This window comes from Manis javanica, chromosome 2, assembly GCF_040802235.1.
Source record: "Manis javanica isolate MJ-LG chromosome 2, MJ_LKY, whole genome shotgun sequence".
Lineage (NCBI taxonomy): Eukaryota > Metazoa > Chordata > Mammalia > Pholidota > Manidae > Manis > Manis javanica.
Genome location: NC_133157.1, coordinates 176,292,000 through 176,304,254, shown reverse-complemented (window position 1 = coordinate 176,304,254; position 12,255 = coordinate 176,292,000). Strand labels below are relative to the sequence as shown.

The 12,255-nt window shown below is 39.4% G+C and overlaps 1 protein-coding gene across 1 annotated transcript in view; it reads right to left on the bottom strand.

Annotated features, from left to right (window-relative positions):
* NECAB1 (N-terminal EF-hand calcium binding protein 1) overlaps positions 1 to 12,255 on the bottom strand; it is a 178,845-nt gene that overhangs the window by 27,666 nt on the left and 138,924 nt on the right. The window contains exons 6-7 of the mRNA XM_036995811.2: positions 8,370 to 8,506; positions 1,580 to 1,701 (exon numbers count right to left, since the gene is read on the bottom strand). Coding sequence (XP_036851706.1) covers positions 1,580 to 1,701; positions 8,370 to 8,506 — 259 coding nt within the window. The remainder of the gene's footprint in view (positions 1 to 1,579; positions 1,702 to 8,369; positions 8,507 to 12,255) is intronic.

Sequence of the window (12,255 nt, the reverse complement as noted above, 5' to 3'; positions counted from 1 at the left end):
GATTGTACTATTGCTCCCAATTCTTCACTCTCTTCCTTTGATACAATCATATGTGTATAGCCTCTGCTCTGCAACTTTGCAGAACCTCCTACCGCATGGGGTAGAGTCCACTTCCCTTCCCATTGCTACTGGGTTGGCGTGTGACTGACTCATTTGGCTGATGAAGAGTTAGCAGATAAATTGCACACAGTGGTTTTAAGTTAAGCAGTGTGATTTGGCCTGGCTGCCTGTGCTACTGACACCCACCAGGAAAAGAAGCTGTTTCAAGCAGACACTGATCCCAGGAGGCTATGTGAAGAGCAGAGCTCAACCCAGCCTATAGCCACATCTAGCTGAAAACCCAAATCACAATCAACCACAGACCAGTGACAGAAAAACAAATATTTGCAGTTGTAATAACTGAGATTTTTGAGGTGGTTTGTTTCATAGTAAAAACAGATAATCATATGATCTTGGACAAATTGCTTCACTTTCTGGGAAAATGCAGATACTATCACCTATCTTATAAGGTATTAGGATAAAATAACACTGTTCAAGAAAGCACTTTGTAATCTTTCAAGTACAGTCTGTGTAAATATGGGCTACAATTAGTACTTTGATTTTCTGTAATGTTAAAGATTCATTTGTATTAAAACACTCAAGTGATATGTGTATATATACTTATGTATATATCTGCATGCTTTATACAAATTACTCTGATATTTAGCAACATGAGTGTGCTTATTTCAAATTGATTTTAAAGTACTATTATAAATGACATGGTTAAAATGTAATAGCCTAACAATTTAGGTTTTAGTCCATGTGGGTAAAATTGTAATATTTCTAGAATCTCTTGCCTGGCTTTCGTGCATCTGCATATCAGTAGGTGTTTTCAACAGGTAGAGAGAAGTAGTCCATCTACATATCACTAGGTAATTACAAGGGCCAGCGAGGGTTTATCTGGACCAGAGAGGTTGTGTGGAGCTGTCTTCTGCTGCAGCCAGCTCAAGGGAGAGATGGGACGACTGCTTGTAAGAAATAAATGGGTTTCTTAAATTTTATTTCTCCCTTTGACTGATTTCTGTTTCAAAGATATTTTGCCCTGGGATTTCCCCCCAAGAGCCACAGTCCAATAAATCTTATATTATATTATATACTGCAAAAACAACAGCTTTTAATTCTGCCACAAAAGGAAACAAAGATCTCTTTCCTAAAATGAAGTTAGCATATGTATGTTTAGGCAGGCAGGGGGATCTGAAGCATAGGCTGCAAACTAAAGGGACCTCTTGTTTGAAGATGGGGATTTCTGCAGGTCTCATGTCTTTCATGAATTACTAGATGATTGAGCCCCTTTCTTCCCCTCTCCATCATCTCTCTGTGTGCACTCCGGCACAACTGCTAGGACCCTGCCAGAAATGATGGTGAGGGTCATCACCCCCATTTTTATTACCTTAGACAACTTGCCATTTTGGTTCCAGACACACTTATTTGGTATAAGGAAAGCATCCCACTACTACTGCTGTTCTGGCTGCCTTTTATATCAGTGTGAAAATACAAATTGAATCAATTCTGAAGACAAAAAATGACAAAGCTGCATTACCTGGCCCGCAGACATTAAACTGAGGGCTGTTCGGGGAGAAGCTGTTGTGCCTCTGGACTCGGCGACTTGATCGTTTTCCAGGCCATTGTATCAGCAGGACTTCTGGCTTGGTTGGCCCTTGCCTTGAACGACAGAGACAAACTTTCACATCAGTGTCAGAGCTTCAGCCTTTTGCCTTAAGGAACAGATTTTTCAGCATTAGTCACAAAGATTTTCTAGTGTAGTGAGAGGAAAACTTAGAATGACTGCTCACCAACATGCCCTGGAGGCCCAAGGGAATTGGGCATTATAATAAGTGAACCAAAAGCAGAGCATCTGGGCTGGCTTTATTCTTAAAATTAAAAAGTTTGAGTACAAATTGTACCTTATCTTTAAGAAAAACATCTTTCTTTTTTGCCCAAACATCAATGGAGAAAGCATTTATTTGTGTGCTATCGTATTTAGTTAGAGAACATATATGGAGTCTTTTATTCTTTCATCCAGTTTTTAATTTTTTAAGTAAAAGCTATACACCCAAATACTTTTTTTAAAGTCATATCTATAAATCCTATTTCAACAAACAGAAGCTCCCACTGTCCCATCCCCATACTATGCCCTCATTCCCCTTTCACAGATAACAGACAACACTTTCAACAAGTGTTTATTTGTGTGCTTATCTTCATATCTACATATAATATGCTTAAATTGCTCTCTCTTTATTGTTCAGTTTTAGGACTTATCTATTAACTTCCCAATATGAGAAACTCAGGCCAATGATCTTTGCTGGAAATGTTATAAGGATTTTCCAGAAAAGGTGTTTAAAATGATGAGTTTAGTATGGGAGGCAAGTTTTTGTCTCTACCTATTTGTCTTTCCTGGATGGAATGCAAACATGACAGCTGGAGTTCCAACAACCATCTTGGACCATGAGGTAAACCTGAGGATGTACTTGAGAAGTAAAAAGGACAGGAGGGCTGTGTTAAATCTGTACAGCTGCTATACTTGCCATAAGCTGCCTTCTGCCAGGCTCTTTAGTATGAGATAATAAGACCTTATGTGCTTCAGTCACTTCATGATACATACAGCCAAACCTAATACTAATTTACTCATCCAAAAATTTTCCTTCACTATCAGTTAAAGAAAATTCCTTTAGTCTCTCTCCTATGTTGGGTATCCTCCCCACCTTTCTTTTTAAAATAGATTTCATTTTTCTCTTAGTTTATTCGTTTGTTTTGGTGGAAAATAGCATCTAAATGCTTCACAAGAAATGGTACAACATGTGAGGCAAGTTTTTGAGACACTAAACATAAAATCATCTTTTTTTTATCTTCCTAGCTTATTGGTGGATTTACAGAGTAAAGAATTTTACCTACAAATCATTTTCTCTTTGAACTCTGAAAAAATTGCTCGAGTGAATCATTATTGAAAAATCCAATTTTCTCTTGATCCTTTGTATATGACCTGGTTTTTCTCTCTGGTGTTTTTCATTACTTCTCTGTCTCCAGTATTCTGAATCTCATAATGGCATGACTTGGCATTGTACTTCTTTATTCATTGTAATGAGTTCTTGGTATGTTCTAACAACCTGGAAGTTTATATCCCTGTTCTGAGAATTATTTCTTTGCTAATTTCTTCTTCTCTTTCTGGAATTACTGCTTTTCAAATATCAGACTTCTTGGATTATGAAATAGTTTCATTTTTTTCTCTCCTATTTTTCATCTCTTTATGGAAATGTCATTAATATTTTTATCTTCAAATTCTTCTCAGAGGTTTCACTTCTGCACTCATAATTTCCAAGAGCTCTTTTGTATATTTTAAATATTCTTTTTTTTTTAAAGCATCTTGTCCTTAATTCATAAATGCAGTATGCTTTCTGAGGGTATTGATGATCTCTTTTGGAAGTCTTCCGGTTCTCTAAATTACTTCTGTTTCTTCTGTTTGATTTGTTTTTTTGGTTGCCTCTGCTCTTTTCCTGCCTGTTTCAGAGGAAGGAACCACACGGATGAATGGATGGGTGTGTGTGTGTGTGTGTGTGTATGGTTGGGCTTGCCAACTCTCAGCCTGCATAGCACAGAGGCCTCCCTAGGCCCGTTCACTAGGGGACAACGACTCTTGAAACCTGTAAGTCTTTTCTCTTGCACTGATGAAATCCCTTAGAGAAGCATCCCCTCAACTAGGGGGCATGAGCCCAACTGTCAGTGCTGTGGAGCAGGGCATGCCAAAGGGGGTTCAATTCTCCCTGTCCAGTATGGGGACTTTGACTTAATACCTCGAGTTTTTAGTATCATGCCCTGACACCCAGTAGTGCCAGGTGTACATCTGTTCACCTTCTCTAAGAATTGGGAGTGGGGGCGGGCAGTCATTTTACAGCACTGTGTGGAGCTTTCAATCAAATGTCGGCCCCCTCTACCCCCACTATCTGTTGCACATGGTGAAGCCAGTTCTTGACCCTTTCTGAGGTTTTGTGATACCAACTGAAATGCATCTTGTCTTCTTAGATTGCCAGCTTATGTTTCAGCTCAGAGCTTCTAAATCAGTTACCATTAGATTCACTTTCTTTCTACATTCCACATTTCTATCCCTTTGGCTCTTCTTCTATCCTTATTTTTGCAGGCTTAGGACTCTTTCTATCCAGGCACTTTTAATTTCTCTTTGGGGAAGAGTTTAGGAAGGGAGCAAAAGAAATACGTTTAGTCTTCAATCTTTAACTAGACCACCCTATATATCCTCCTGTGGCATAAAAAATAATCAGCTTGCTAGCTGCTGTGGTGGTCACAGGAGGGGTGGTCACAGCTGCTATGGTGGTCACTGTGGTGGTCACAGATGAGTAGAGCAGTCCTTCTCTATGTTCAGACTAAGGGAGTATAAACTGTCTAAACTTTTATAACCACCTGTCTGTAGGAGAAATTAAAGCCTTTCCTTACTTCTATAATAGGCAACCATCAAAAGGCAAAAAATAACTTCCTAGCTCAGAGGGAATCAGTCATCTCTCTGGATAAAGGACAACTTTGGAAAACAGAGCAAACTTGCAGCTTCCATTTTGAAAAAGAAATTCACATATTAAACTGTGTTTCCAGACATCTAATTTGTAAGGAAGAGAGGTTTATGTAAGAGGATTCCTTCAGAGGGAAACTTCCATATGACATAGTGATCATTCTTGTCATTGGCTATTAGGTACTTTCAGAAGACATGGAATCAACTTGGTTCCCATTTAGCCAGGGTGCCAGGACAGATACAAAGAGTGTTGTCGAATGCCACCTGAAAATCTTATCTCTGTGGCATTCCAGCTGCATGTATCCCTTCTCTCTGAAACCACCATTCTCACATGAATAGACACAGACATTTTGCCCAACACTGAATGTCTAACTCATTACTGCAGGATGAATGATACTGTCTGATTCCTCCCTTGGGCTGACAGCTAAAATAGATGACTCCTCAAAATTTTCTATACTTTATTGAGGCTTCGTATCCCTCGGTTTTTTCACAAATATTAAAGCCTCAAAGTAATATTGATGCAGTAAGGGAAACAAATTATTACAACCCTGGGATTTTTAATGATATCTGTAGGCTATAAATCTTGACTGGGAAGGGCAGCATGGAATCTTCCTTTATGATATTAGAAAACAGAGAATTTTCAGATACACTGATTTGACCTCTCCTCTCTGAGCTTGTTCCCCTCTTTCCAAAATCTTTACTATATACTATTGTGAGACTAATTGTTCTTAATCCTCATTTTCATTATATTTCTCTTTTATTTATGACCAATGACAATTTTTGTTCATGTGACATCTAAATGCATCTGTCTAGCTTTTAAGACCTTTCTTAACCTTAGATGCCAGGTAGGCTGGTCTCACTGTCTCAGGTCCTCATTCACGGCTCCTCTGTATGGTTCCCTTAACCTGGGAGTCTCTTCCATTCATCCAGTTTCATATACTTAATATGAAGCTGTGCAAGGTAGAGGGAAGCAAGGCAGGGCCCTGCCATCTGGAAACACAAAGCCCAGCGGGAGTGGTAAGTGAGGCACTGAGGTTGCAGGGAGATACGAGTAGATGCTGCTGAGGGTCTACATAATGGTGGAGTGCGAGGTATACCGTCCTGTTTCCACAGCACTGAAGGCTTCCCAGAGAAAGTGCTGTCCAAACAAACTAGAAAGAGTGAGCTAGATGAGAGAAGATGGGTAATACTGGGCAAGTGAGGAGATCCATCCCTGAAGAGAGAATGTCCTTAATTCTACCCTAAAGATCTAGTTCATGTCTGTCTCCCCAGGAGGCTCCCTCACTGGTTTCTTGTTTGTTATCATAGGAGGACAACCATCTTCCTCTACTGGTGAGGGCCCTGGGATCTCCTCACTTCGGTTCTGGTGGCCAGTGGCAAGCTCCAATTTCTGAGTCTTGGGAGAGGAGACATCGTCTGCTTTAGGCATTAATTCACGTTCTTATCGGGGTCACCAGAGACTTCACCTTGGATATTATGGGCACAAACCACAGTGTATCTTGTTTTCTATTTGCTTGACTATTTTCCCCCCCCAAATCCTGAGAGGAATGTCATGGATTTGCAGTAGGATTTGGGTACCCCTGGGTGCCTTAGTCAAATACCATACAACAGCACTCCCCAAAATGACATCAGACCTGTAATACTTCCCATTCCTCCAAGCAGTTTTTGAGCTAGAAACCTAGAAATAAAAGATTCATTAGTCCTCTAGTATTGTCCACTTTCCATAAACTCTGCATCATCACGCTCCTTCCTTCTCAGTAAACACAGCTGCTCTGCTACTGTAGGTCCCGGTCACAAAAGTTCAAGGCTAGCCTGGGGCCTAACACAGTGAACAGTTGTTCATTATACATTCACTGAGTGTACAAGGCAAGTTTTCAGGAGATGAGCACAGAAAAAAGCCAAAGCACAGGTGAGGATGGGGAGCAGAGTACTCTGACTTGATCCTAAATAAGGAGAATCCATTTTAGGCCGAAAAAATATAAACAGAATAATTAACCAAATCTGCCTCATTTTCTCTTTAGGAATACAAACTCAATATCATTTGCTTCAAGATATTCCGTTATCGTCTGTTTAACCTGAGGAGCTGGGTTGTTGCTTTTCTAAAAAGCTATTTGTCACGCCTGCCATTCAATATGGAATTGAAGTGAAAATAGGAAGTTTATAATGTGAAAATGCTGCACATATCTGATGAATGCATCCCTGTGTTCATCAGCTGCACAAGCTCATCAGATATGAGATTACAGGCTTTTTTGTTAGAAATTGATGGCACTTACTCATTTTGACATTGTAAACACATGGTTGAAAATTCCAGTTTTTCTGACATGTCCTAATAATTATGTATCCATTAATTTGTTTGGAAAATCAGCCCTACAGTTTATTATCAGCCTGTTCAAAAAACTTACTGTGTGCTTCTCCCTAATTTAAATGCAGACGTTGGATAAGTCACATCTATAGGCTTAAAGTAACAAAAGCAAAAACATGTTGCGTAAGCAAGAGTTTTGCCAAGCCCTCTCTAGCTTGCAAGGTATAAACAATAACTCAAAAAAGTTCCAACTGTTGGATGGAATTATTTTGATGCCTGCTTTACACATTTCTAATTCATGTTTCTCTGTAGCATTAGTACTTTTTATTTATACAAGTATTGTTACTGGCTGAGATGCTGTTTTTCCCAGGATCGTGTCTTGGAGGCCACAAAGAATGAAGCCAACACATGAGAGTATGGAGCAACCAGCAAAGCTTTTAATGATGAGTGAAGAAAAGGGCTCCTGCTAATCAGGAGGGACTCCAAGGGAGAAAGCCACTTGGACTGCCCCGTCCAGGGATTATAAACACTGGGAGGGAGCAAGTCCACCTGGTTGCCTAGGACTTGTTGCTAGGGCCAGGCTGGGGGGTTAGAAAACCCCTTTGTTTCTCAGGCTGGCTTTTTCAGGGATTGGTTTCTTATTTAGCCTTAAGATAAATCTCTCCTGTTACTATGCTAATTCTGGCATTTTGGAGGACAATTAATCATGATGCTTGCCCCTGGTCTCTGCCTTCTCTCACCTGCATTAGCTAGAGCAAGGCTCAAGGTCAGCCCAGATTCAGAGATTTAGCTCCCTGAGTTCTTGGTGGGCCCCACCCTCTTTTCATCCTGCTCATGTGTCTTTCTGCCTAACACTATTATAATATCACTACTGTTCTCAGTGATATTAATTGGTGGTATTGAATCTTGAAGTCTTTTCCCATCAATTTTTTTCTACTTCTTTAAATAATTAGGCTTATTGAATTCTCAAATCTCCTGGTATATCCAGGTTCACTTAGTCTATAAGCCTCTTTCCCATCATTTCTACATTTTCAAATAGTATCTATTTGCAAGATAAGCTAAAATGTCAGCAGAAAATTCTATAAAATTACCTTTCATCACTCTATCCATATTTAATCATTTACTCTTCTTAAATCCCTTCGCAACCTACTTCCCCTTCTAAATGCTATATATCACTTTGATACTGCATTACAGTTTTAGTGTTCATGTCTTATTTATGTAATATGCTTTAGCTTCCTTAAGGATTGGGACTATGTATAATGTATCTTTATATTATTATGGTGTCTTTTAAAGCGTTCTCCATCTACTAAATCCTCAATTAAGATTTGCTGGATAAATGGTGGACAGTAAAAGAAAAAGCAGAATGGTCTTTTTTAGAGGCAAATTTAAGGCAAGTACCCAGTGGAGATTCCTGTCATTCTGTTTACATCTTTCTCATTTTTAGTTTTCACTGATTTAAGTACAATGCCCCCACCGAATCACTAACGAGACATCACATGAAAACATTTAACTTGCCTTTCTTGACGGGTTTGCTCCTCAGTAGTTTCCATGGCACATTCCAGAGAATTCTGGAGAGACTGAAGCTGATTCAAGGTCTCCTTCAATAAAAATCGAGTTACAAATTGTTCCAAATTGGAAGCCTCTTGGTAGACCTAAGGATGACAAAACAAATGAAATTAGGCGTAGAGTAGGGAAAAACAACCAGGAACGTCTTTTCCCCGCACGTGTTCATCAACCTTAGATTAATCCTCAAGAAGGAGAAACACTGAGTAGACAAGACATGCAGAACACCTCAAGGGCTGGGGCAGAGCTCCATCCGCCCACCAGGAATTGAATAACAGAGCAGCAGAAATGACTGGAATATCTCTTCTCCCACTGCACCTGCCTCAACGTTAGGAAAAAAGACAAAATCCATTAGAATTATGGAATAGATAGCTAGAAAAGAAATCATAGGAAAAGAATATCTGGAAGAAAGGTTGGAATGTGACTAACTCAGGATTGGTTCTGTGTTTCATTTAAATGATGACTATGCCATTGTGTATTTTCTCTATTACCAACAATATGCAGTCCTGTTTCAGCAACTGGTTTAATTCCCTCTTGATGTGTTTATTATGTCTGATCTGTATAGTACTGAAGCCAAAAGAAATTATGTGTAGTTATCTCAAAATTCAGAAAATGTTTTGGAATATTTAAACAGTTTACTAAATCTGCTATGTTCCTCCCTCAGGATATTAACCTGATGGTCATTTCCATCTAACTTCTAGTACAACACAGCCACAACATTGACAACAGCACCATTCATGCAAACAGCTCAAGTCCAAGCAGAGATCATCGCAAACAAACAGCCACCCTAGCCAACTGAGTCTAGGTGGACAGGTAGGTAGTGCATGGTGCTACCTGCTGCTCTTGGCCTCTAAAGCCTCTGGAGGAACCAGAATGAAAAGAAAACCAGGTTGGCATGCTGTAAAACTGAGCCAAAACTGCTCTTCCAGGTCATGGGACCAGCTAGCTAAACCTGATTTCATATTGTGTGGGCACAGTAAATTCCAAGATTTATGTAGCTCTGTCCCTAAATAAAATGATTTTTTTTTCATGGTTGAAAATACAAAATTGAAAGGAATGATTAGAGACAAGATAAACCTATGAGTTGTGGTATGCTGGAGAACTTTAGGGCATGGCTGTAAACCCAAACAAACAAGATTTAATTAAATAATCTTCCAGGGTCTCAGCTTTACTCTCGTAAATCAGAAAGCAAGTAACTCTGGCATACATTCCAAACCAAAATACTCTGTGCTTCTATCAACTCTAAATTAGGAAATATTGGACAATGGCCTCCTCATATAAATTACTTCGGAATTTTTCTTCTGTTAGCAAAAGAATCTAATGTCATAGAAAATCTCAATTCTTTCCTAATTTGAAACCGTAAAAAGAGACTGATGACTGAAACCTTGTAAATCCATTCTTTGATGGTGAACACAGGAAATTTCCTTATCTCCCATATCTAATGGTTTTATTTAAAACTTAAAAATGTTAATGCCTTTAAACTCCACCAGACACTAGCCATAAAACAAAACAATACACACTTACAATAGCCTAAGGATTTTTGGTGATTTAATTCAAGCAAACAATTTACAAAATATTTCATTTGATCAAATAGCTTGCTATTTAGTGGCAATAAAAACTTCAGAAAATTACTTCAAAAGGGGTTTTTAAAGTTGAGGAAAACTTTCCTTGAGATGACAAGAAAATGTGATAGGAAAAAAAGGTGTGCTCGATTCTTTCCCCACAGTCCTTTCCATTTTTCTAAAGCATATTTCTGAAGTAAAATTAAAATGACAAGATGTAATTGTGTAGTCAGAGATTAGGCCAATTACCTTTGCATCTCAGTATACATTGTGACTAATTGAAAGCAAATGATAAAAAGTTTCACAACTATTTGTAGAAGCAGGAACAGGAGGATGCATACACTTACTGAGCCATGCAACATCATGTTGCCCTTACTCTTTTCCCAACTAAATGTTAAATATTTGTCATGTCAGAACTAGACAAAGGAAAACATTTTTTTTTGTTGTTCCCTAATTTAAATACTTTGATCATTGCAATTATATTTTAGCTTCTTAGACACAAAGCTTATGCCTTTTACTTTCAAATGCCTCATGGTGCCCAGGGAAGAGCCTCATTCAATACCTGATTGCTTGCAGATCAATTCCTAACTCTAGGGATTTATTGTGTTTGTTATTGTGGGTTCACGTGTAAAGAGTTTGATGATGTTAGTTAGATGTTTAAGGATGAGGAGCTACTCCATCATTGTTATATCACAGCAAATTAAGATACTGTGGTTATGCTGGGACGTCTCACTCTGACAAGCCTGCTGTCCTCAGTGACTTTCCAGATAACATGAAGAGATGGTACAACCACTTGGCACTTTTGACAGAAATGTTGATGCTTTGGCATTGACAGGGGTGGTGAGTGGGTTTCAGACTTGGGGTCATTAAATATTTCGAGTCAGTTATGATGATTTGCTGCCCCTTGATCATAAGGAAAGGGCTTTTGTTCTAATATTCCTGTTTAACCTTCTAGACCCAGCTCAGGGCACCATCTCTGTATAGCCTTCTCTCTGCTTGCACCACCATTGCTCTTCTCAGAATTAGGTACAATTCCTTTCCCTTCTGTGTGTCCCTGAAATACCTTTTCTCTACCCAGGATATAGAATTTATCATTTTATATTATTATCTACTGTTTACTTGTCTATCTTCCCCATCCTAGGCCAGCTCTTTAAAGGTAGGAAATACGTCTTAATCATTTTTGCCTCCAGAATGCCCAGAACACAGCCTGCTTCTTAACAGCTGCCCCATAGATGCTTTAAAAATAAGTAAGGAACAGGGGACTCCCTGGAACTTCAGGTGCCAGAGGGCATGTGTGAGCTCTGGAAGCTGATCAGCTCTCCCCACTCACCAGCTGCCTGCCCCTGCATCGAGCCCTTGCTGCTGGTAGACACTGCTGACCCTCTCGCCTGGTTTGAGGGCTCTGCAATAAAGGGAAATACAGCTTTGTTCTTAACAGACTGTTGGTCCTCATTTCATTTTCTGGACCACTTGTTAGTCTTCCTCCCTTCCCTTAATCTGGATCCCAAGGTTTGGGATTGCAGACCCAGGTGGCACAGATCCAGTCTTCCCTTCCTTCTTCCAGCTATGCAGCACATGTTCCTTTGGAAGGCAATGGTGAAAGAAGCAGATGGAAAATTAAATAGATAACAAGCTGGAAAATGTCAAAGCCTGGCCCTTTTTATGCTCAACAAATGTGTTGGCTGTGAAGATACAAGAAGGGATCTCTGCATGTTGAACCCCCAGAGGACTGATATGCTGGCTTTAGCACACGGTCCTTTGAGCAAAACCCAAAATGTGAGAAACTGGCAGAAAGAACTTCCACTGGTCTAATAAAACAATATGAAAATGTACAGTTGGTACCTGATATCCAGATTCTGCTTTTTTTTTCAGAGATTAGTCCTTCATGTCTATTACAAGGGATATGGGCAAATGAAGGCTAACAATATGCTTCTCAGATCCCAATAATATTCATTCAAGTCACTGATAATTATCAGTTAAATTAGTCATTAAGTGGAACTTGTTAATATTTCCATTTGTGCCTTTGGAAAGGCAGAATGTAAACATTTCCATCTGTGTATTTCTTCTGTGTGGAGCTGGTACACAGCTAGGATTCATTCAAGTAAAAAACCCTAGCATTAGAAGCATGGTGCTTTGAAGATGAGGTTTCTAAGGGCACTGCCTGTGCATCTTACCTGTCAGATCATTTCTCAGAAAGTAAGCTCTGCCCATATGGATGATGGAAGAGCGGAGATCTTAGCTATTAACCCACTATGAGTCATCTGAGTTAATTAGGA